We start from the raw sequence: 25,647 nt of genomic DNA on the forward strand, positions 1-25,647 counted from the left end.
TGTCAGGATTGGGGGGAGTGATTTCACTTCAGGATAGTCTAGGAAGGCCTTTCTGGTAATATGACTTCTGAACAGATCCCTGGTTAAAATATGGAAGCAATTCATGGGGAAATCTGGGAGGAAACTCTTCCAGGTAGAGAAATGAACATGTGTCAATGTCCTGAGGCAGGGAAGTGCCTGGAATGTTCAAGGAAAGGCGAGAAGGCCAAGGTAGCTGGAGTGAAGTGGGCGAGGAGATGGGTAGAAGGGGTGATGTCAGAGAGGTGGCAGAGGGCAGGGTGTGCAGGGCCTGGTAGCCCACTGCCAGGGCTTTGGCACTTACTTTGAGGGAGATGGGATCCACTGGAAGATGTTGAGCAGAGGAGGAAGATGATCTGACAGGTTTTAAAGGATTCCTCTGGCTGCCATGTAGAGAATAGACTGTAGGGGGACCAAGTAGCAGGAGGACCAGTTAGGAAGTTGCTGCAATTATCTAGGTGAGAGATAACATCTTGGATTGAATTGGTAGCAGTAGGTGGTAAGAAGTGGTCAGATTCTGGGTGTCTGAAGGGAGAGCTGTCAGGATATGTAGACGGAATGTAACGTGTGATGGGTGTGTGTGTGTGTGTGTGTGTATGATCGAGAGAGAGAGAGAGAGTCAAAGATGACTCCATAATGTTTACCTTAAGGAATGGAGTGGGAATTTACTGAAATGGGGAAGACAATTTGGGCACAAAATAAATGTTCAATAAATATTAGTTATTCTCCGAATTGATGATTTTGGCTTCCTAGGTTGTCTACACTCAGTGACCCAAGGCTTTGCAAACGTTGAGCATACCTGGCAATAACACCAGGGGCATTATGCCTGAGCAGGTACTCTGTGCTGAGCATGATACACACAAGCTTATCCACGTCACCCTGAAGAGCATAAGAAATGAGCATTTATTGCATTTGTGACATATTCTAGGCATTGAGCATTTTTTCATTTCCTCCTGTCTCCACCACTAGCATGTAAGCTGCATGAGAGAGAACTTATAGCTCCTGTGTACTACTGCGCATGCCTGGAACACACTGGGAACATTGGTTAATATTTATCAAATGAAACTTCATTATTATAGATGGAGGGTGAATAACTTCCTAAGGTAGAATAGAGTTTTAATAAATATTTGTTGGATAATAAATATTTGTTGGATATAAAGGAGTGTTACATTTCCATTTTAGAGAAGAGGGAGCAGCGGGTGGCAGAGGAGAGATCTGACTCAGGATTTCCTGATGCCTGATGCTTGCACCCTTTCCATGGCTGCAGTGTAGGGCCTCACCTCATACACCTTCTGGCTGCGTTTGAATAACATGCAAAACCTTAGGCTACTCAGAGAAAGATCTAGTGCTCAGTCAGATTGGGAAGCTCTAGTAACATGATCCTAAATTTTTGTCTTCATAAAATGCATGACCTTAAAGTATTCATTTAATCTAACTTACCCAAGGTCACGCAGGCTAAGGGAAGATAACAAGATGTGAACACACCAGTGTCCCTGTTTGTCTCCCTAATCGGGGGTTCTTGACCTGGGGCACAAGGACTCTTTTGGAGATCTCCAGATGTACTTTACTGCCCTCTTCCCCTCAACGTTGTCTGCTCAATATATGTGCTTAGGAGCAGGTGCATTTTGGGGGGAAAGGGTTTACAACTTTCATCATATTCTTTTTTATAAAGATCTTAGAGAGAGAGGAAGGAAGGGAGAAAAAGAGGGAGAGAAACATCCATTGGTTGCTTCTTGCATGCCAGGGGACCTGGCCTGCAACCCAGGCAGGTGCCTGGACTAGGAATTGAACCAGTGACCTTTTGGTTCACAGGCCAGTGCTCAGTCCACTGAGCCACATCAGCCAGGTCCTTTCGTTATATTCTTAAAGTTTCCTATGATTAAAAAAATATTTACTTTGATCTGCACTGGCTGGCCTGGCTCAGTGGATTGAGCGTAGGTCTGTGAACCAAAGCATCTCGGGTTGTATTCTTAGTCAGGGCACATGCCTGGGTTGTGGACCAGATCCCCAGTAGGGGGCACATGAGAGTCAACCACACATTGATGTTTCTCTCCCTCTCTTTCTCCCTCCCTTCCTCTCTCTTTAAAAATAAATACATTAATTAAACAATTACTTTTATCATGTGTATCTATTTTTTAAACTTTTATTTTTAAAACTGTTTTTAGATGAGTAGGAGAAAAAGGAAGAAATGGGGTGGGCAGACGCCAATTTTCGTTTGCCATTGCTGTTTATTCATTCATTCACTCATTCATTCATTCAGCAAATTTTTGTTGAGTACCTGCTATGTTCCAAGCACCATTCCAGAGTCTGGGAATGCTCCAGTGGGGCAAACTCTTGCATCAGGGTTTATATGTATGCTATCAAGGGAGACAGACAAAATAAGGCTTTTAACAATTATGTCAGGCGCCATGAAAAAAACGAGGGGTCAGAGGACGAGGAGGACGAGGACTGGCATTTTAGATAAGTGTTTGTGCGGTCCACGGACTCCCACAAAGGGGGATGCCAGAGTGCCATCTGTAACCTTTCTTTTGCGCTTAGCTTCAACAAGGTGGGGGCGTAGGGAGGGAGTAGTGCACACAGAAGGTGCAGGGCGCATGCTCCCTTCAGCTCCGGGGGCTCTGAGTTTTTTGACAGGGACCCGGTCTGCGGGGAGGAGAGTGCGCAGGCTTCCCGGGTTAAAAGGCACCGCCCAATAGGAACTTCCTTTGAGGTTGGAGTCCCGCCTCCACAGCTCCTCCTTCTGCTTCCGCTTCCGGCGTTGAGGAGGTCTTGGCCAAAAATGGCGGCGGCGGCTGGGTCCCGGGTTTCTGAGCTGCTAGGTCGTTTCCGGCCACAGCTAGCACGGTCTATGTCAAGTGGTGCCCACGGTGAAGAGGGATCAGGTATTGGGGCTGCGGTCGGTGGGGCGGGCCTCAGTCCAACTGCAGCGAGATGGCGCGGGGCCGTGACCTTGGCTTGAGGCTTAGGGGGAAGGGAATGAGACCCGGGCGGGCCCCCACCGCAGGCTTGAGCCGTCTTGCCACTCCGCAGCTCGCATGTGGAAGGCCCTTACCTACTTCGTTGCGCTCCCCGGGGTGGGAGTGAGCATGCTGAACGTCTTTCTGAAGTCGCATCACGGAGAGCACGAAAGACCCGAGTTTGTCGCCTACCCCCATCTTCGCATCAGGTCCAAGGTATGTCCTTGCATTCTCTTGGAGTGTCCGTTCTCCGTTCATTCCAAATGCCCTTGTTCTTAATTCTCTAAAAGCGTGGTTTCCGGGCGCGTACAATTTCTCATTTAACAATACCAATTTTTATTTTCTCCGGTTCTACGGAACGGAACCTGAGACCGGGGCGGGGCGGGGCATGCCTGTCACTTCTCAGTTTTTTTTTTTAAAGTCTTACAGTAAGTGCCCTTGAGTTTTCCTTTTCCGATTCATAACACCTTCTGCCTTCCGATACTGTTCTAAAACAGCTGTCGGTTTAAAACTTGGAGGTTTGGAAAACTTTCTAAGAGTGGCAAAGTCAGAGGTGGTTCACCTTCCTAGGACCTAGACACCTGGTAGGTACTAGCTGCAGTGAAGAGACTGACACCTTCAATTCTCCTTCAGGCTATATATCTTCTCAACTGTTTTATCCTTTGGCTGTTGATGTAGTTATAACGTCATTGGTTTTCCATTGTTTGCTGTATTCTTAACAAGAGCCTCTTCTGGTTCTTTAATGACTATTACAGCATTTAGTGCAGGTAGTACTGGCCTCATAGAAACTTAGGCTTAGATTCTTAGATTCAGAAAGAATTGGACTCTTTGAGCCCCACTCCCACCCTAGTGCAGTAGCATTAGAAGCCATAAAGCAAGGTTTCTCAACCTCGGTACTATTTGACATTTGGAACTAGATAATTTTTGCAGGGACAGGCTATTCTATTCTATTCTGTCAGTTGTAGCATGTCTAGCAGCATCCTTGACCTCTACACACTAGATGCCAGTAGTACCTCACCCTGCCCCAGATGTGTCTAGATATTGCCCAGAGTCCCTGGAGGGGCAAAATCATCCTAGGTTGGAAACCACTGCCCAAGGGCAGTGCTTTTCAAAGGTAGATGTGAGTATCTTCTCCCCAGTACCAAACCTCTGCCGCTCTGATACAGGCGATTTGAGGATTACACTTTCACAAACATAGCACTGACATACCAGTTACCAGGGAGAGGCTTATGAAAACTAACTTGAGTTTGCTTTTCCTTTTATCTACCTTAAGGGCTCCCTTTTGGAAGTTATAAGAGCTCCCTTAAATTATGGTAAGGCGGAAGTATGCCAGTTAAACAGACTGATTTCCACTTGGTTTTAAGCAGTTCATGGCTGTGCCGGCTCTGAACTGTTTTTGGAATGGCCTAACTGACATCTTCACTCCACAGCCCTTTCCCTGGGGAGATGGTAACCATACTCTGTTCCATAACTCTCACGTGAATCCACTTCCCACCGGCTATGAAGATGAATAGAGAGAACCTGGACCACTGCCCAATGGGGACCACAGCGCTGGTTTGGACCATTACTCTGCACGCGGACCAGAAAAATGTATGGGACCTTAAGCTGACCTTCTTTCCTAATATCAAATGATGACTAAAGTATGCTAATCTTCCATCTCTTTGCTAATAGCAGGAGGTGGCTTAAATAAATAACTTAGTCATGAGCTCAGAGTTGCATTCGTTGGTGGTGTTTTTCCCCTAGAAATGAGCATTGTTATTTGTTTCTGCAACGAAGATCTGTGACTGCTGTTTAGTTTTCAAGTCCAATTCAGGCTTCTGAATAGCAGCACCTCTCCTTGGTCTCTTGTGCCTGCGGTAGGTAAAGCGAAGGGAGTAGAGCTAATCATCAGGATGGGGTCCTGACAGACACTGTGTGGCCAGTAGTTAGTGGTTTTTTTTTAAGGTTTTTATTTATAAACAAGAGGTGTGGGGTTTTTTTTTTTAGATTTTATTTATTTATAAATCAGAGGTTTATAAACAAGAGGGGAAGGGAGGGAGAAAAAGAGGGAGAGAAACATCAATGTGTGGTTGCCGCTCACACACCCCCTACCAGGGACCTGGCCTGCAACCCAGGTATTTGCCCTGACTGGGAATGGAACCAGCAACCCTTTGGTTTTCAGGCCAGTGTACAATCCACTAAGCTGCACCAGCCAGGGTGCGTGGCCAGTGGTTTCATCTGAAAGAGGTATCTGGGGTTCTGGAGAGGAAGTGCTTCCTCTGTACCTCGGCTTTCTCCTATCCCATTCCATCAGCATTTGCTGCAGAATACTCCCTGTAATCAGATCATTTTCTGCCTTAGGGGATTGGAAGGGTCGAAAACCTTTGGGGAAATAAAGGTATTATCTTTGAAGTAGTTGAGATAGTTGGAGGATGAAGTCAAAATAGCAGGAGGAACAATAAACCAAAATTATTCTCCCAGTAGCAGTTACAATAAAAGAACTTCATTGGCTTGGAGCTGATTTTATTCTCAAGGTTCAACCAGATGGTTATGTGGTAAGATTCAAGAAGCTACAAGGTTTTGGTGTTAGCGCATACAGAAAACGGGTACTGTGCAAAAGGGAGACACATTGAAACATAGGGTTGAAAACCATTTACAGTTAAGAAAAAAAGAATGCCTGTTGTGCCTGCCATTTCATGATCTAACCACAGCCTACACGTCCCCCTGGAGCTGCTGTGCTGTGGCCCGTCCGTCTGAGTTCAGGACAGATGTGCTCATCTTCATGCAGCTGGCTGTCTGGCCTCCCTCAGCTGGGTTCCAAACAGTCTTTTATAATCCTTGTAAAATGGACCTTAAACAGTCAAAATATAAATGCAGAATGTTTTGAAGTGACATTAGAGACTGGTTACATTAAACTTGGAGTAGGAATTTGTAAAGAATAACAAAATTGAGGCTTTCTTTAGATCAGGTTTCATACTATTGAACCAAATTAATGAAGATAAACAGTTATGCAACTATGACATCCTAAAGGACGTAAGTGCACCCCTGATGCTGACTTTTTGTGCCGTTACATAAACATTTCAAGATATCCGTGTAGGCTACTGTAGAAATAAACTTTGCAAGTCAGTGAGGTTCGTAATTGTTATGGCATACAGTCTAGCTTAGATAAAGTATAACTTTTTCTTCACCTTTACATTATAAAACAAAACTCCCCCCACTGTATCTGTAGGACATGGTGGGGTAACAGGGAAATAGCTGTTCCATAAAGTGTACCAAGTTCCATGGGGCCAGTAATGACAGAAACTAAATGTTACAGTTTATTTAATCTTCATGATTACAGACATTACAGGGCAGGGTGGGTAAACAAGGCAAATAAAGCAAACTCGTTTTCCTCCTGTTTGACCAGACACAGTATTTTGGCATTTTGATGATACACAGGTTGACTTAATTAATTCATTGACTTAGGTTGAAAAGCTGGCAACAGCAGATCTTTGCAACTTAGGATCTTCCTCCAGCAATCTTAATGGCTGAACTATACTGTGAGCTCTGAAATGGTGTTCCCTCTAACATTCTTGAAGGTTTCATGTCTTGATCTGAAACCTTGACACCTCTTGTTAAGGCAGGGAACTGTTAAAGGCCTCTTGGCTAATCCAGTCCACCAGCAATCTTAACAGTTAACTTACTATATAAAAATAAAACAGCTCCCAAGCATTGACTGAAAGTGCTGTGCTGAGACCCCTTTTCAGAGAATTAGCTCCTAACAGGAAAGAGGCCCTAACCGACTATTTCTGTGAGATGATGACCCCGCCCCCTACAGTGTACCTACTGTCCTTCGAAGCGTAAGTCAGGAGGTCAGGCAACCATGATCATCCCGACAAGTTTATCAGTATTTACATACAAGTATATTTAAAGCTGATCCCAGATGAAGTATTGCAACCATAACCACTCCCCCAGAAGTCATTCAGTTTTAGCGCAGCGAGTTCCTGCAAGGTGCCAGTGCAAGTGAGAAACCGGCCCAAAGTGAAAAGTGATGGTTCGTCATCTTTTACAAGTGAGAGGAAAACATCTAGAAGGAGGGAAACACCCCCCCACACACCAAACTCCTCATTAAATTGATGGCTGTCTTCACAGTCTTAACACAATCCAGAGTGCTCAATTTCCTGATTTGAGCAGTCCATTTTCAAGGTGACTGTCAAGGTCAAGAAGAGCTTTCAGGCTTTTCTCTACCATGGCCCATGAACTCCAGTCCTTCAATGGGGATCTCTTTCTCCTTTATTGCTTTCTGATGAGAGGAGAAAAACATTATAAAGGTCAATATGAAGCTTACTGGCTTTGAGCAAGCCTCACTTCCCGTATGCAGATAGGATAAAGGGCAACAACTGGAGGGAGGAAAGGTAGAAGGAAAAACAGACCAATGAAAGGATAATAACAAAAAATAAAACCATAACGACTGACAGGTCAGAGAGAGGCTACCACCCAGCCTCTCAAACAAAAGTGGAAAAGCGCACCACCGCAAAAATCAAGGCAACTTGATTCTAGCGAACTTGGCCTAGTCACTTCCTGTTTCTGGGCGTGAGCGTTCCATTTTCGAAATACGAACTGTGCCTCCTCTGCAAGTTTAAGATGAACACCAAGTGAACCAAAGAATGTTCCTGTGCTCCGTAAAAAGTAAAGCGCTACAAAACATTTAACTTTGTCATCGGGAGAGACACCAGGCAGCCTTGATGGTGACGGCAGGAGAGAGAACTCCTGCTCCCTGCCACTGGCCTCACTGACGGAACTTTTCTCCACCCTCCCGGTCCCAACCCCCGCAAGATACGAGGCGTGAGGCCGGTGACTCGGCGGAGAACGCGGGGTCCGGGGGTAGGGACGACGGCCGTGGCTCACCTGAACACACTGCTGGTAGCGCTTGAAGAGCTCGGTGCACGGGTCCCCGGAGGTGTCCCCCTTGAGGAACTTCTCGGCAAACCACCGGTTAAAGCACTGATCATACTCGCGCTTCATGTCAGTGCATCCCTCCCCTACGCTGTTCATGGCGGCGACAGCGGCGGCGCACTGATGTCATCATTCTTAGGCAAGTCGCTCGGCTTACGTGCAGCACGCTACGGAGGCCGAGTGGAGGAGAAATGTGGGCGCGGGCTGCGCGGCTGGTCCTTCGGGCCTGGGCGGGCGGGCGCCGAGGCTTCACTTCCAAGGCAGAGCCTCAGGTAAAGGCTGGAAGGTGGGGGTGTCTGCGCGCGTGGTGAAGCGGCTCTGGAGGCGCAGCGGGCCGCCCCCGTGACCCATGACCCACACCCTGTCTCACCCGCCCCCTTCCCCAGGAAAGTGGGCGAGTCACGGCAGAAGTGATCGAACACCTGGAGCGCCTAGCGCTTGTGGACTTCGGCAGCCAAGAGGCCGTGGCACGGCTGGAGACAGCCATCGCCTTTGCCGACCGGCTCCGCGAGGTGGACACGGACGGGGTGGAGCCCATGGAGTCAGTACTGGAGGACAGGTAAACTCGCGGCTGCGGCCCGCGAGCCTTGCCCGAGGCGCCTTCGCAGCCATTGAGGGTGGCGATTAGTGTCTCATTACACAGTGGGAGAAATAGCTTTAGGCGAGATGCAGGAACTTGCCCACGATCACCCCGCGGGTAAGTGGTTTCCCTCTTCCCTCTTCTCATTTATGTGTCCTGTCGCTCTCGTTTACATTTTTCAGGGCCTCCCAGTATAACTAGGAAAAAAACCCGGACTGCTTATCATCCTCCAAGCTTTACCTCACAGGCTCGCTGCCTTCCACTCGGACCTACTGCCTTTATCAGTACAGCCACATCGGCTTCATTGCCGTCTTTCCAACACGCCAAATTAGCCCTTCTCTAGGATGTTTGCACGAGTTATTCCTTTTTTCTTGGACAGTCTGTCTCTGGCAGGTCTTAGTTGATCTCCTCTGAAAGGCCTTCTCTGACCACCCCAAATTCCCTATTCCCCTGCCTTAGCCTGTTGGGTTTTCTTCGGATCTTTTTCTTGACTTATTTTTGATTTGTTGTCTCTTGTTATAAGAATGAGTTCATGTCTGATTTGCTTACTGTTGGATTCCCGTCTCAATTTTTTATTTTTCAAATTTTTAAATGTACATATTTTCTGATCTAGTGGTTCCCTATGGAAATATCTGTGAAAGTGCATCAAGATGTGTGCAAAGTGTCTAGAGCATGTGAATCTGTTCGTAGTAAAAAAACAAACAAAAACCCAGCAACCATCTAAGTGTCCTTAGTGGCTAAATACATCATCATATAATACAATGGACTATTTGGCAGTAGTTAAAAATAATGAAACAAATAACTATATATGCTGATATGGAAAGGTCATTAAAGTATACTTAATAAAAAAACCAAAGTTCAGAACATTGTGTACAGTATCATCAATGCTTTATGTTATCTATTTTACATATGCTGGTGTATGCATTAAATTTTCTTTTGTTCCTTGAAAAGGCATGCAAGAAACCGTTACCAGCAGTTTCAAAGAAAATGGGAATGCAGAAGGAAGTTTTAACGTTTCCTTTTATACCAAGGGCCCAAACACACATGGCTCAGTGCGGGGAGGAGTAACACAAGTGGTGAAGTGTAGAGTAAGGCAGTGAGGGGGGGGCGGGGTCTTTGACAGACTGGCTTGACTACTAAAAGGGCACAGCTTCTACCCACTCCAATTAATTGTTGCGTAGTCTTAACCTATTTTTTTTTAAGAAAATGTTCTTTTCTGAAAAGCAGACTTGTGTGCTGTTTGGCACTGCAGCTTTTTAGTTAGTATGGATATGTAGTCATAAAAATAGGGGTAATCTACAACTTTGTCCTAGACTTTCCCTGATGGAATTTTTTTTAAAAATGAACTAGTTCAGGTGGGAACAAGATTAGTGCCATTAATCAGCGCTAAAGCGGACAGCAGACCCACCTGTAACCGTAAGCTCTGCATAAACTGCTTGCTGGCTTCCTGTTCTGAACTCATCTTTGATTCCTTCAAAGCTTTTGTTTATTTTGTATTTTGATGCTCAGGTCTATAGGGTTTAACTGATTTGCCCAAAGTTACACAGCGGTTCAAAACAGAAATCTGATGTTTCTTCTACCCAAACCCTGTTCAGGTGAGTTTGGCTTAAAGATGAAAGATTCACCGCAGCAGGCAGGGCATCATTTAACCGAGGCCCTGCCCACTCTTCAAGGCAATGCTCTCACTTTCAATTCCTTTAACTCTGCATTCTTTTTTCTTCGAGGTCCTTGTCTTTGCCCACCCACCCCACTCCTCTTTACCCACCCACCCCACTCCTCTTTGCTGCCTTCTTTCTGCGGATTTCAACTGCAGCCTTCTCAGGGCCTGTAGCTCTCATGATTCCCAGTAATGCTGGAATTTTACACGTATTTCGTACATCTATTTGAGTGCTTCTGGATTCTCTGCCTTTCTACGCCCGTTCATCCACCTTCCGGGCAGTGTGTTTGCTATTGCTCATCATGTTCCCAGTACCTGGCACTGAGCAGACACTCAGTAAATGTCCGTTGACTGTTCTTTACTAACATCTTTGGAACAGTGGGGAATAGAAACACAAAAGACAGCATTTCCCAAGTCACCTAAGAGTAAAGAAATGCAACTATTACTCCTAGGAGAGTTTGTGATGATGAAAGGGATTTGGATCTGATAGCTGGAACAGTGACTTGGTATTCAGTGATCTGCAGTCTTGCCATAACTTTGGAAACCAGTTTGACTTATGATTCCATTTCAGAGATGTGACATTAGAAGGACTTTCAAGTTTTGAACATGTTGCCTATCATTTGGTTTTAACTAAAAGCATTACCATGTTTACATGCCAGGCACTAATGTTTATATGCATTAACTCAGTTATCACAACCCTGGAAGGCAAATACTAGTATCTCTTTTATAGATGAAGAAACCCAGGGTCACCGAGGGTCACAAAGGTGTCACAAAGATGTCCTAAAGTTTCACAGGGAGTCAGAGATTTCAAAGTTTGGCACTCAGAGCCTTACTGCTTTACACAAGACATCTAAAGTCCACCCTGGAAAACTTTATCCTCATCTCAAATCCAGAGACTGACTTGGATGACGTCTCTGACTGCAGCCAAATACTTCAATGCTTAGAATGTCCCCCAGAGCCTTCTTTGAATCAAAAACTCTTAGTCAAAATGATTAGCAACAAACTAGAAAAAAATCAGGAGAGAAAAGGCTTGTAGGTGATGGAAGTAAGGTGGTGCCCAGAGTAACGACTCCTGGCAGCCTGAATCCAGGGAAGGGCAGAAACTGCAACAGCAGAGCTGTCCTATCGTCAGCCCAAGGGCCAGCATAGCCACCTTTCCTTCCTCCATGCTGCTGTGCTGCTTTTACATTAAATTGTTTTATTATATTTGCATTTTCCACAGTTACTGGTTTAAATATGTATGACCTTTGGAGGGCAGGGGTTTCTAGTTCACAGTTGGAGCCTTTCTCAATCAGGATTTCTCATCTGAACCAGAACACAGAAAGAGCCAAGTGACTCTCTTCAATCCTCTCAAGGATAGTTCCTAAGTAATATTAGCCCAGATATACAGCTGATTGTAAAAATGGCTTTCCTGCAGTACCTGGACTAAATTCTCTTGTTGAACTTGGACTGAGAAAGATGAGGTGAGGTAGGCATTTAGTCAGTCAGTGATTCACAGACACCTAAAGAGTTTATCAGTTCCTGTTCAGTGTTTTATGCATGATTCCAAGGTCAAGAAAAGTTAAGCGACTTGCCAAGTGAAGGGTCTGCACGGTGTGCCACTCTCAGAGACCCTGGGTTCAGTAGCCTATGATGAAGAAAACAGGGCGGTGTGGGCTTATTCGAGATACAACTTCATCATAAATAGTAATTAGGTGGAAATGTGTGACATTTCAAGGGGCGAATTTTGTTTTTCTGGAAATGTCACACAGGAAACCTGGTAACCAAATGAGTAAATAAATCAGTTGTTATTAGATCAGTTCTTGGTAAGCAGTAGCTTTTAACCTATTGGCGGTAGAGGTCTTCATTAAAATCCCCCAGGGGCCAAGAAAAGTTAGCATCCTTCCAGCCTGTAGGGCCTAGGCAGGTTAAGCATGATTATGGCAAGTTAAGTACCAGTTACACTCTGAATGAGTGGTGGGGACTGAGGCGCATTGGGCTGTACTGCCTCTAAAAAGGGGCAGTGCTGTTCAGCATCCACCTCTTATTGACATTATCGTATCTTTTTTAAACATTTAATCTTCCCAGCAACTCTATGAAGCATTGTACAAATAAGGAAGCTGATGCATGGAGAGGAAAAGTAATTTACACATGGTCGTGGCAGGGTAGTCACTTGGTGAGAGTGTTGTCCTGACACACCAAGGTTCTGGGTTCGATTCCCCATCAGGGCACATACAAGATCAACTGATGAATGCATCAATAAGTGGAAAAACAAATCAGTGTTCCTGTTTCTCTCTCCCTCCTTCTCTAAAATCAATTAAAAAAATTTTAAGTAATTTGCACATATGCCACGTGAAGGTAGCTGTGGCAAAAAACACTCATCGCTGTTGTTTGAATTCAGCTGTGATTCAGGAGCCCACGCCCTTGTCCATTTTGTTTACTGCGCAACAGAAATATAAACTCCAGAAAGTCCAATGGTCACCTTCACAGATATTTATTTTTGTTCTCCAAGTTTTCTTAAATAAACACATAATCCTTGTATGGCTAACAAAAAAACACTAGTACAACCTTCACTTTTTTGGCAAGAAACTTCAGGTCTGGAAACATCAGTTAAGACAGTGCCAGATCCTGGAATGGACTCCAGCTGTCCACTCTTCATGCTATGAGTAAGTGTGTACTGTGTTTAGCCTTAGGCTAAGTGCCACCTGCCACCCCCACGCCCCCACAAAAAACACCCTAGTCCTTTCTTACAACTTAGCCCTCTAGGCAGCCTCTGCCCAGATGTGCATGTCACATCCTTGCCCCTTTGTCCCATTAGGTTTAGCCCTGGGTCTAGGCCTGGCTCAGAGCAGAAAGAGCTTGGCTGCTCCCCTCTCAGAGACTGAACAGACTGCTGCTTTTTCAGCCCAAATATCTGGAAGCAGGCTCAGACCTCCTGTCATGCACTCCTAAACCTTGCAACAGTAGTGAGGCCTCATAGGTATGTTCATCTCCTGTTTGGCCTCACTAGTTTGCCATCTGGATGTTTGAATGGAGCCATTAGGCCAGAATAGTGGGAGATTCCTGAACTGTGTGTGGTACTTCTTGCAAGGGAGGCAACTTTATCTCCACAGGTGGCTGCACTGAAAAAAGCCCTTGTCTTAGAGTACCAGAGCTCAGCACAGATCCCAGTTTTATCTCCGAGGAGCTAGTGCCCTTAAGTCACTTAGAGCCACTCCTGACAAGTTACCTGCCAGTAAGTCCATTTCCCATCCTCCCAAGCCAACGAATTTTTGCCCCTCCTTTAGCAATGACATCACTTATTCTGGGTCCTTCGCTTTACCCAGGCTGTCAGGTGTCCTACCTATTCCCTTGGCAAACTGTGCTTACCTGTTGGACTTAACACACTGTATTTAAATTGCCTTTAGTAACCTATCTCCACCAAAAGCAATTTACCCTTAGTAATTATCCAAAAATATTTAAACATTATCAATCCCAAGGAATAACAGCCACTTACCGCACAGGTTGTTGGGAGAATCTAGACTGCAGACTATAATTTGATCCAGTGTTGACCATAGGTCCTCCACCTTTGAGCAGTGACCGGCACTCAAGAATATGCTGTTCCCTTTTCCTCCCACTCCTGACCCTCTCCACCCATGCCTTAGCAGTCCTGTTCTCCGACAAGGTAACCTTAAGCTTTTGGTTTTGTAGATGTCTTTACTTGAGATCCGACAATGTGGTAGAAGGTAACTGTGCTGAAGAACTACTACAAAACTCCCGTCGAGTTGTGGAGGATTATTTTGTGGCCCCCCCAGGTACGTGTTTCCTAAAGTGGCTTAACAAAATTGTTCCACAGTAAACTAAGAACATAGGAAGAACTGTGAGGCCCAAATCTGCTATGTGAAAGCACTCTGCAAAGTATAAACTGGAATTAAATGAAGGCGGTCAAAAGGTACAAACTTCCAGTTATAAGTAAGTCTTAGAGATGTAATGTACATAATGACTATAGTTAACAATACCGTATTGTATATTTGAAAGTTGCTGAGAGATCTTAGAAGTTCTCACAAGAAAAAAATATGTTATGTGAGATGATAGGTATTAAATAATCTCATTCTGATAACTGGCAATATATACATGTATCAGATCATTATGTGGTACAGCTTACATTTATACAATGTTGTATGTAAACTACATTTTAGTAAATCTAAAAATAACAAACATGTTATTAACGATTTAAAAAAATGTAAAGTGCATATTGGTGCGGCATTAATGGGGTCATGCTCATCTCTAGGGACCAATAGGTAACAAGAATGAACCAACAGAACTAGAATGGGAAGGAGTGTGTTCAGTAGCAAATCTGGAGTTCAACCTGTTCCTAAAGGGGCAGCTGGCATTCACTGCTTCTCATTCAGTGCCAGGCAAGGATGTGAGCCCATTTCCCCAGAGAACGTGGACATCTGGCATTTTGTGTAGTACTTCCCAAATTTTAGGTACTGGCCACCAATTCAAAATTTAAAGAAATAAAAGACCATGCAAATAAAACATACCTGCAAGCCAGATGCATCCTGTGAGCCATCAGTTTGCAGCTTTAAATCTCACTGCAGCTATTTTAAATGGAAGCTTTAAAACAAGTGTAGGCCAAAAATGAAATCCAGAACCTTGGGTGGGTTAAATCATTTTTATCTCCTCTACAGATAAGTGGGTCCTCAGAGCTTCTGCACACCTCTAGATAGGTGGGGATGGGACTAGCCTAAGTACTCAGGTAGAGGTGGCTTTCCAAATGCCAACTTCAAGTTCAGGAGATCCACTCAGAGGAGGACCTTTCTGAGCAGCTTCCAGAAACAAACATCAGCCCTCCAGCTCAGAGGTAACCTCTTTGATCAAGGTCAACCAGTCAAAGGAAAGCTCTGGTTGAAGCAAGGATGGGAAGGAAAGCTAAAAAAATTTGTGATCTCTACTCTTAACTATGCCTCTGATTCACTAAGCCACCTCCATTAACTGTGGAAATAAGATCTCGAAATCCATCTCAGAGCCAGATGGTTGTCACTGTTTCAGCAGACATATCCATTGATCACATGCTATTTCTAAATGGAACCTTCTGTCAGGCTTTGCTGCTTAGAACAAAGTGAGTTCACAGTCACAGTCTTCCTTTCACTCTTGTATGCACACAGATGGTTAATTAACCTGTCTCTGCTCCTTACTGAAAAGTGCATTAATTAGGTTTCACTTGTAATTGTGATTCTTTCAGATACTCATGGCAAGAAAAATAGGATAGTAGCTACACTTATTTCCTTTGCTTATTTTCCATGACAAACCAAGTGATACGTTAGCTCAGTAGAGCCAGTTGGGCAGCAGGCTCAGCTATAACATTCTTTTGCATTATTGTTTCCAAACAGGTAATATCCCTTTGCCAAAGCTGGATGAACAAGAGTCCTTCTCACAGAGCTGAGTAACTGCTCCAGGAAGGGGTATGCTGTGAACACATGGAAGCATGATGGTATTTTGTTATTATGAACACTAAAATTCCCACTTCCTTCAGTAATCTGAAAAAAATTGATGTTTAAGTATTTTTGGTAACTAACTCTTCTGAAGACAGTATTGGGAAAGATTTAGCCAAAACAAGGCAATGAGTTCCTGACACTGAAGGAAGTAAAAGGTATTGTCAACCTCCAAGGAAATGTTTGGTTTGGAAGACATCACCCCCCTTCTGTCCTCCCATGAGACTGTCTACCCAACTGCACTTGAGCGAATTTTTCTGTTTCTATAACTGTTAGACACTGCATCTGATCACACTCGGTGACATCCTGAGCTGTCCTTTTTAGCTATTTTTTCCATCAACCAGAGCAGTATTTTATCTTTACTGAACATACCCGAATCTGTTCCTGGGTACCCACTTTGTTCCAAACCGAAGGCTAACTTTTTGCTAAGGTCTGAAGAGCGTTGAAAGGAGACTATAGCTTTCGAACTCCTGGACCTAGAACCATCCACCATATCACACAGTGATTACATGCAAAAGGGATTATTAGCCGCACTTAGCTTCTCTTTTTAAAAACATAAAAATGGCCCTGGAATAGCTAGCAATCTTTATTGTATATTAAAAATTTGCTGAGGGTAGATCTTAAATATTCTTACCACATATGGGATAGATTATGTTTAAGGCCTTGGTGGTGGTGGTTTCATGGGTGTATACTTAACTCCAAACCCATTAAATTGTATATATTAAATAGTTTTTTTACATGTCAGTCATATGTCAACAAAGTGTTTTTTGTTCTTTTTTAATATAGCCCTAAGCCTAGGACAAAGTAGTTCCCTACCCACCATGATCAATGGATTGCACAGAATCCAAGATGGTACGGGGTGGGGGGAGGTGGTTTTTCGGGTGTTGGTTGTTTTGCTTTTAAGCTCACGTGGCTCACAGAGAATGAAATGGCTGCAGTTCTGGGACTGGGTAAAAAGGTGAAGGGATTAAGTACTAACTGGTAGTTCAAAATAGGGGATGTAAAGTACAGCATAGGGAATCTAGTCAATAATGTTGTCATAACTATGTATGGTGTCAAGTGCATACTGGAAATATTGGAGGGAACACTTTGTAAAGTTTATGATTATTTAACCAGTATGCTTTACCTCCAAAACCAATACAAAATAATATTGAAAGTAAATTGTAATTGAAAAAGAAAACCCATGAGGCAAGGATAAATGAGACAGATTTAGAAAAGTGATAGAACCAGAACTCAGAATATCTTTTCTAACCAAACTGCCAAAGCTGACTTTGGCTAAGAATTTCCCAATGATCTTTATGCTGCTGCCCACTTACAAAAGTCTGTTTTATTCTTCCCACTTCCTGCCCTATCTGCAGTGCTCACCTTTTTTTTTTCCTCTTAAAGGCAGCTTAATTTACGAGCTTGGTCTTGAACTATAAGAGAACCCTGAACTTGCCCTTGGGATGGAAGTTCTCAAACCACCATAAAAGCAACTAACTTATCTACAAGTAAAGTTATCCACTCCTGCTCCTTACCAACTGGGTGTAAGCTGTCACTACAACTCAGTGATATATATTTTTGTATTCAGTGTGCCTGTTCGGTGAAATCTATGAACTTTAATCAAGGACAACCACACATGTCAATTACTAAACGTTTAAAATATATTTCTAAACAGAATGGGCCCACTCAGTCACAGTAACTGCTGATCTCAGAGCAGAGCAACCCACAAAGACATCACTGATTTTTTCCCCCATAATCAGGGGTGAAAAATATACATGTTGTTTCTGAAACAAAACCACAATTTCTGCAGTTGAAAATATTTCACTGCTAATATGGCCCTGGTAGAAATTATGTAGTTTTATTTCCTTAAAAAAAAAATTAAAAAAATTTCCTAAGACACTAAATCATCAATCTGGAATGTAAATTCTGAGCACAAAGCAGCTCAGTTTGCCTAAAAAATAAAGAAAAAGTTCCCATCACCTGTTTCAGTAGGGCCTGAAAGGAGAGAAGTAGTGTGGGGAACCCCTGCTTTGGTACGGAGAGTCACGGCCTCTTGACCCAGACCGAGACCGTGAATAGCCATAGCTGGTGCTTCTCTCTGGATAAACTCGGATGTAGGAAGTTTCACCCTGAAATTCGAACACAAAGAAAAGGGGAAAATAAGACCCAGAAGAATAAAGCTCACCAACACCTAGCACAGCTGTTTATCAGTAATGGTTAAGGGCTGAGCACTCACTGTTTGCCTGGCACGACGTTACCTCATCAAACCCTCACAATTCTAAGAGGTAGGTACTCTTTAATAGCCCATTTCAAGAACGCTCTCCGCTCTGAATGGTGTGGCTTGGTTGGGCACCATTCCACAAACGGAAAGGTCAACAGTTCGATTCTGTCAGGGCACGTGCCTAGGTTGTGGGTTCGGCTTCTAGTCAGGGCATGTGCACAAGGCAACTGATCGATGTTTTACCATATCTGAATTATTGCCACAAATCCCCAGAACCTAAGAATTGAAAAGGACCACAGAGATCATATATATACACACACACACACAAGGTGCAGCGAAAGTAGGTTTACAGCTGTTCCTGTGGAAAAGACAATAGTAAATATACAAGAACACATCTGTGGTTTATGTACTCCTAACTCTAAACCTACTTTTGCCCCACCCTGTATAGTTCAATATCCTGCTGCCTCAAATGCATCTTTCGATGGGCACCTATGGAAAGAGTTAACCTGTATTCAGCACCTCCCAGGTGTCAGAACCTGGGGGTAGATGCTCTAGTTATTTCCATGTTCTTCTTCTTCTTCTTTTTTTTTTGGCAAGTCTTAGAAGACAGTGCTATTATTGTGACTATCTTGCATATGGAGTAACCAGGGTTGAGAGCAGCTCAGCTAAGCAGCAGGAATCATGTGTAGGCTGGCATTTTTCCAGGCCCTTTGCCTTCAGCCAGCACTCTCAGGTCTAAAGATGCTAAAATGAAATAAGCCAGATGCTCTCCCCCTACATGAAGCTAGTAATTGGATTTACCCTGTGGCTCTGCTTTTCAGTGTATCTGACCAAGTGCTATTTTGTTTCTGCTCCAAATTCAAGTCTCAGGGGTGAGTCTAGGCAAAGGCCTTGTTAAGCCATACAGCCACCAAGCAGTAAAATTAGAGAATGTGTGAATCCTTAGAAAAAGAAATAGGCCTAGATATTCATGTCCCCAGACAACCCTAAACCCCAGAGCAAGTCAGGACAGGACAACCAGAAAAAAACAATGTCCAATATGTGGTCTAGTGTGTAGTATCTAATGGTATCAAAGGGAAAGTCAGAATCAGACAGACTTGAGATATCCAGAGCAGCAGATGCCTTCTTAATGGAAGGACATCCAAGAAGGACATCAAGAACTGAGCCCCAAGGATGCGGTGATCAACCACAGGAAAATAACAAGGTGGCTCAGGTTTCAAAAAGGATCCTGCACTACTTTGGGAAAGAAAAGTGAAGTGACGACTCAGCCCCAATAGCAGTACCTAGAAGCGCTGAGATGATGAGGTTGGCTTGCAGAGCCCGCACTAGACCCAGAGGAGGGACAGCCATAATATTTAGGTTCACTGAGAGACACTGCCCGTTACGAAAGGGATTCTATCACAACAGCTCACCACATTAGGACAGATTGCACCAGTGTTCTCTCCAGGTTAGAAATACTATGACTGCAGACTTCTCTCTGCTATGACCCTGCAGGGCTTAGTCATGATGAATTCCCTGGCTCTGTCCACATACGATCTTTAATGATACTGTCAGGTCATCAAATGGAAAATGCATGACCTGTTGGTATTTCTGCTAGGTCAGCTTTAGGTGCAGTGGACTGGGTACGAGCTCTTCAACAGAAGGTGGGGACCCACCTCATGAGAGCGGAATTTGGTGTCATCCAGTTTACGCAGGGCATATTCCATGTCTTCTTTTCTGAGATACTCAACCATCCCCATGCCATCCTTCTGTACATCTGCGTAACAGACGTCCCCAGCTTCTCGCATGTGATCCTTCAGGTCCTGCCAGCTTCCTGAGGGAGGAAGTCCTGGGCATGGAGAACATAAGAGAAGAGGCCACGTCCTTCAGCTGTGTTGACTGCCCTGTTTAGAGCAGCAATACCTAGGGTCCCTTCTCCATCAGTCACTATTAAATCCTGAGGGTCCCCAAATCACACATCTTGACAAGGAACATGAAAGGAGAGAAGAGCACTAAAGTATGTGTAGTAAACCACTTTAAGAAACTAGTCCCCGGCTAATCTTCCAGAACAAGCCTTTCAACACAGCAAGAACTCCATCTCATTACAGGTTTGCATCTCTTAGGAACTCATAGCCTCTCTTTGTCCTTCATAATTAATACCACACTCTCAAGACTTTGAGTTCTTTCTTCCATATGAAATTTATCAGTACCAATGATTTCTTGACTAACTAGGTTCCCAAGACATGGGAATTTGAAACCATCCAATGAAATAACCAAAGTGTAGCAGAAGGTAACAATGCAACAAAAAATCTACAATTTGCTTTTTTGTAGGTGTGATTAACTGACAAACTAGACAAAATACCTCTTAAAAGATCACCAATATTCTCCAATACAGTGGGGGGGGGGGAGGTAAGACTCAGATGCTAAAACTAGTCGGGAGTCATACACCCCTACCTGATGTCATGAAAGGGAAATGTGCTCCTGCTCTCAAAGGCTGTGTTACCGTTCACAGCTCAGGACTGCCGCCATTTCCTAATAGTTTTCTAAGCAGGATTTCAGAGCAGCATGGAGAGAGAAAAAAATATGACATCCTGAAGGAGTGAATAGAGTTCTGGGGTTAAATTAATTACGAAGGGACACAAGATAGGCAGATACTGATAGTATCACTCTTAAGCACCAATGGGAGTCGGCTTTGACTATAATATTCACATCTAAGAAGGTGCCGGGTTCCTCAAGACATTTCACTCCACCAGGGCCCTGAAACACCCCTGAATGTACAGAAGCACCCCAGGTCTTTACCAGTGTTAATATTTCAAAAGATGCATAGCATTTCAGCACTTATCATTTCATCACTTGTCAACGCTAGACATTTTGTTCTACACTCTGTGATACAATCCCTAAGCTGCCAGGTTGTTTTTCTGTTTTTACATATGTCCAAAAACACAAAAACTGGCCTTCTTCGGGATCCAAGTTGTTTAAGGCTGGCTCCTGGAATGTCTTTTCTATCAAGTCAAATACCATGGAACATTCCAAAAGAAAACATCTTTAGAACCATCTTCAGTTAGGGGTTTTTGCCATCATCTTCCCTTTCAACACTAGAAAACTCCTCGCAACTTCATCTGCAAGATACCAGCCTCACTGGCAAAGACAGGCAGGGCTTCGAACTGTCAGTGTGCACAGGCTATAAAAAAGAGAGCCCCATGTATGCTGTGCACTGAAGAACTACCATTTCCTGAACACCAGACTGTACTAAGTATATTCTACATTCATCACCTCATTTGGTTTTTCAAAAGAACATACCTGAAACAAGAACTCGGAAATCAGATCTTCTTGTAGGAGGCCCATTCCTCCCACCACGGGGCCACCCACCGCGACCCCCATAAGTTCTGGGGAACTCCACACGAAGCCGACACTGGCCATAATCATAACCGTTCCTTCCATAAATGGCATCTTCAGCATCTCTGCAAAGAAAAGTTTGGCATTAGTGCTGCTCAGGAGGCTGAATGACTTCCCAGGGCGGGGCATGAGTAACAAGTATCAAAGGGAACCTAGAGTAAAGGAAATAATACAATCTTTGATGTGATACTATTTTGGTCTGAAGACCTTACACAATATTGGAGTTAAGCTTTACAGCTGTCACATACAGGGTTTTCTAGGTATGAAATGATAATGAATGAGTTAACAGATTACTTACAGGAGGACTAATTCAGAAAAAGGCATAAATTAACCAATAACTGCTTTTGCAAGTAAAACAGTGTTTCTCTAACTTTGGTGGACAGTTTCTCAAAATGCACACCACACATTAGTCCTTTAATACTCTCTCTTCTACAAAGCCTAATACCACTGAGTCTATAGAAAGAAAAAACCATTTAAAAAGAAGGCTCAAAACACAAATGCAATTTAAGGTTTTGTGAGACTATAAAACTTCCTCAAGCATATGTTTTCACACATGGTTTGGAGAAGTTGTCAAAACCGCTATCTAGGTACAGTTTCTCAAAAAAAGAGAAAATGTCTTTTAGTCTTTTCTAAGGAGACATAAAAACACCAGCTGATTCTCCAGTACTGGATGGGAGAAAGAACGGCTTGGGGGGACAAGCAGAGCTGGAGATATACTAGTAAAAAAGGCATCATTCAGTTGTCATAGGCACATTCATTTACCAAGATTTAGTTACAGGATTAAAAGCAAGGAGGACCACATCCAGTGGAACCCTGACGATATTTATAGTGCAGTGGGAGAGAGGCAGAGCTGCTAAGGTTTAAAGCAGACTTTGAATAAAAATTGACTTGAGTTCAAATCATCCTTCTGCTCTTCACTAGTAGCTGTGTCTGGGTGAATCAGTCATTTTTTGTATCTCTAAATGTAACTAATGTCTTTCTCCCAAGGTTACTGTTAGGATTAAATAACGTGTGTGCAGTGCTTTGCTTGAAACTTGGAATCGAGTGTATCAAACAATAGCTTTTCTATTATTAAAGAAATGAGGGTCCTGGCTGATGTGCCTCAGTGGACTGAGCGCCTGCGAGCTTAAGGGTCACTGGTTTGATTCTCAGGGTAGAGCACATGCTCGGGGATGCCGCCCAGGTCCCCAGCATGGAGTGTGCAAGAAGCAACCACACACTGACGTTTCTCTCCTCCTCTTTCTCCCTCCTTTCCCCGCTCTCTAAAATTAAATAAATAAATTCTTAAAGAAATGAGGGAAGAGATGACAATATAAATTTGTATTCCAAAAGGGCAGAACAGGGGGTTCAAATCCCACCTTGATCCCTGATCCCTTTTACCAACTCTCCAAACCCTCCGTTTCCTCGTCTGTAAATTGTGATTAACAATACCCACCTCTTTAAAGGCTGAAAATGCTAAAGAATACACAGCATGGTATAAGACACACAGAGACTGCTCAAAAACCACACGGAGAACGTTACTAATAAAAAGAGGTGCAACCTTCTCCAGTTTAGGTGAGAAAATGCCTAGTTCTATTTTTTGAGGTGAATGGCAATCAGCGCCTCAGGGTGTGTCCTGCCTCGCCACCCTCACACGCTCTCCCGGCCCCGTACCACCCCGGCCCCGGACAGACGAGACGCCCCAGGTCCGTCTTAACGGTGAAGCCTGCAGAGAGCCAAGCGCTCCTGAGACAATGCTGGAAAACAGAGATCGGGCTGCAGTGGACCCCGAGTTGAGGAACCAGCACAGCCGGGTGGCTTCTATGAAGCTCCGACCGCAGTTTTGAAAGTTCCTAAGTCTTTTCCGGGGCCGAGCCGACCATGTTTGCAAAGTCACCGAGACCCCTTTGAACCGGTTCAGGGACGGAGAACTTCCAAACCCTCGTGTCCCTTAGCATTTAGGCGTGCATCAGAGGAGAGGAGTGGAATCAGAGACCCCCCCGCTCAGCCAGTTTAGGAGTTTTTCCAACCCCCCGAGCTTTTGCAAGGACAAGGTCCGGGCCTTGCAGGGCGGGGCGCGCGCCGACCGAGATCTGTTCCATCACAGAGACCCCTTTACGACCTCCAAAAGCACCTACAGCCCCGCAGCCTGTGTCCCCCTAGACGGCGCGTTCGAGCGCGGAGCGGGGGACGGGGGGGTGGCGACTGGCCACTCCTGCTCTTCGCCGAGTCTTCTCCCTCTGGTTCAGGGGCCAAGGTCCCCAAGCCTGGGCCGCTTCCCCTTCAGGGTGCCTCTCCAGCCGTAAAATAGAGAATGATCATTCGTTCATTCGTACCATCCCTGAGGCCGATTTAGGCGGGTCTGGGCCCTCGAAAGGCCCAGCTTTTGTGCTTTTAAGTAAACTAAACAGAAAACCCAATAATAATAATAGAGGAAGTGACGCCGGTGCAAGGGACGGCCCGGAGTCTACGGTGAGAGGAGGCCACAGCCTCCACCCGGGGGCGCCGTGAGGGGTCTGTGCTGAGGGGGGAGGGGAGCGCCGGAGGGGGAGGGGGAGTAGGACCAAGGAAGGCGGGGACCGGGGCCGGCGGGCGGGTGGATGGAGCGGGGCCTCACCGGGGGTCCTCGAAACGCACGAAGGCAAAGGGCACGAGGCCGTGCCGGTTCTTGAGCTCGATCTCGCGGATACGGCCGTACTTGTAGAACAGGTCCTCCAAGTCCTTCTCGCGCACGTCTGTAGGAAGGTTCCCCACGTAGATGCGCCCGTCGCCCTCGCCGCCGCGCTCGTCCGCCCAGCCCGACATCCGCACCGCCCGACGCCGCGGGCCCGCCGCAGCCCACGTCGCCGCCGCCGCCGCCGCCGCCTCCTCCTCCTCAGCCGGAGACGCTCCCCCGCAGCGTCCCCGCGGGCTCGGAGGCGCTCAGCCGCACAGCATTATGGGAACGCGGAGCGGAAGCGAAAGGGTCGGAGGACGCCGAAGGAATTCTCTTAAAGGGGACGCGGCTGCGAGGATTGCGCGTGCGCTTGGGCCGTCGCCCCCCGTAGGTGCTGGAGCGTCCCTGGGCCCCAAGAGAGAGGTTGTGGAGTCCAGCTACTTGGGTTTAGTTCCCGAAGGCAATTCACTCAACGGCTGAATGGACTTGGGCATGGGTCTCAGGCTCCCTAGGTGTCAGTTTTGTGCCTCTGTTGCGCCGCCTACCTCACAGACGTTTGTGAGCACTCACTGAAGTGACGAGGGAAGCGCGCAGATTGTGCTGCGCGAGCTGAGCTGTCGTTCGGCGTGCGGGGCTTCCGGGGGAGGGAGTCAGGCCGCAGGCTCACCCCGCTGCACCAGAAAAAGTCTTGGACCGCTGGGCTGGGCGGGGTCATAGCGGCGCTCAGTTCTCAGGTCAGTAGCCCTCTGGACCACCCTGTTCCCATTTTACAACTGGTTAGCACTGAGGGTTTGAGACGGACAAAGATGGATGTAAGAGGGCTGAGATGAGCTCTATAGCTTGGACTTGAAGTTTCATGGGAGATAGGGAGGGAATAAAAGAATCATACGTTTGGCAACTCTCGTTATAGAGTGCTTCCTATGATTTGTGCTTTTAGTCCCTACCAAGGTTGGGGGGATTCCATTGTTACAGGTGAGAAAACGGAGGTCTCCTAGTGGGGACAGGATTAGAACCCGGAGCCTGGCTCACAACCTCTGTGCTGAGTCCTCCAGGAGCTCCGGTAGCCTCCCACCTCGGCGCTTTTCGCATTTACATCCCATAGTGCAGGGATTGAATCTGGGGACTTTACAACAGTGAAGCCTTGTATCAGAAGAATCTTGATCTAAAAAGATTGGTCATACTAAAAATGAAACAAGACAGCAAATATGACTGTTAACTCTAGACGGTAGGTGTAATCACTGTGTTCACAGAACCATTCTTTATACCTTTCTGGATGTTTGAAAATTTTCGCAATAAAACGTAGGGGAAGGGTATATAAAACTTGCTAAAGACAAACTCCGGCCCTGGCTGGTGTGGCTCAATGGACTGAGCACCGGCCTGTGAACCCAGTCGGGTCACATTCCTGGGTTGCAGGCCAGGTCCCTAGTTGGGGGTGTGCAAGAGGCAACCTCACACTGATGTTTCTTTCCCTCCCTTTCTCCATCCCTTCCCCTCTCTCTAAAATTAAACAAATAAAATCCTAAAAACAAACAAATGAAGTCTGTTAGCCTGGCTAGGTGGCTAGTTCAGTTGGTTAAAGCAGCCTCCCAAAACACCAAGTTTGCAGGTTCAGTCCCCGGTCAGGGCACATACAAGAATCAACCAAAGAATGCATGAATAAGTGCAACGACAAACCCATGTCTATCTCCCTTCCTCTCTCTCTCTCTAAAATCAGTAAATTAAAATTTGTTTAAATGGTAAAAAAAAAAAAAAAAAAACCTGTTAATGCTAGCATTAGGGAATAAAACCAAACATGTATTCTGAAGGTAGTTGACTTTAGTTATACCACCTTTTAGTCTTTTTAAATCAAAAC

General features: G+C 45.2%; 4 protein-coding genes across 4 annotated transcripts; 2 read left to right on the forward strand and 2 right to left on the reverse strand.

The window, feature by feature from the left end:
- The first annotated feature begins 2,742 nt into the window (after positions 1 to 2,742).
- Positions 2,743 to 4,687, forward strand: LOC114509536 (cytochrome c oxidase subunit 6A1, mitochondrial). The gene is made up of 3 exons (XM_028527875.2): positions 2,743 to 2,900; positions 3,049 to 3,191; positions 4,406 to 4,687. The coding sequence occupies exons 1-3, from the start codon at positions 2,798 to 2,800 to the stop codon at positions 4,487 to 4,489; spliced, it is 330 nt and encodes a 109-aa protein (XP_028383676.1). The 5' UTR covers positions 2,743 to 2,797; the 3' UTR covers positions 4,490 to 4,687.
- A 773-nt stretch (positions 4,688 to 5,460) lies between these two features.
- On the reverse strand, positions 5,461 to 8,012 carry TRIAP1 (TP53 regulated inhibitor of apoptosis 1). The gene is made up of 2 exons (XM_028528452.2): positions 7,842 to 8,012; positions 5,461 to 7,236 (listed from the first exon to the last, which is right to left on the reverse strand). Exons 1-2 carry the CDS (start codon positions 7,986 to 7,988, stop codon positions 7,153 to 7,155), a joined length of 231 nt encoding a protein of 76 aa, XP_028384253.1. The 5' UTR covers positions 7,989 to 8,012; the 3' UTR covers positions 5,461 to 7,152.
- A 44-nt stretch (positions 8,013 to 8,056) lies between these two features.
- Positions 8,057 to 16,155, forward strand: GATC (glutamyl-tRNA amidotransferase subunit C). The gene is made up of 4 exons (XM_028528451.2): positions 8,057 to 8,161; positions 8,276 to 8,448; positions 13,796 to 13,899; positions 15,481 to 16,155. Exons 1-4 carry the CDS (start codon positions 8,081 to 8,083, stop codon positions 15,531 to 15,533), a joined length of 411 nt encoding a protein of 136 aa, XP_028384252.1. The 5' UTR covers positions 8,057 to 8,080; the 3' UTR covers positions 15,534 to 16,155.
- Positions 16,156 to 16,965: 810 nt separating this feature from the next.
- On the reverse strand, positions 16,966 to 24,074 carry SRSF9 (serine and arginine rich splicing factor 9). Its single transcript, XM_028528099.2, has 4 exons — positions 23,757 to 24,074; positions 21,065 to 21,225; positions 19,441 to 19,613; positions 16,966 to 17,693 (listed from the first exon to the last, which is right to left on the reverse strand). The coding sequence occupies exons 1-4, from the start codon at positions 23,942 to 23,944 to the stop codon at positions 17,550 to 17,552; spliced, it is 666 nt and encodes a 221-aa protein (XP_028383900.1). The 5' UTR covers positions 23,945 to 24,074; the 3' UTR covers positions 16,966 to 17,549.
- Positions 24,075 to 25,647: the final 1,573 nt, after the last annotated feature.

This window comes from Phyllostomus discolor, chromosome 13 (assembly GCF_004126475.2).
Source record: "Phyllostomus discolor isolate MPI-MPIP mPhyDis1 chromosome 13, mPhyDis1.pri.v3, whole genome shotgun sequence".
NCBI classification, from domain to species: domain Eukaryota; kingdom Metazoa; phylum Chordata; class Mammalia; order Chiroptera; family Phyllostomidae; genus Phyllostomus; species Phyllostomus discolor.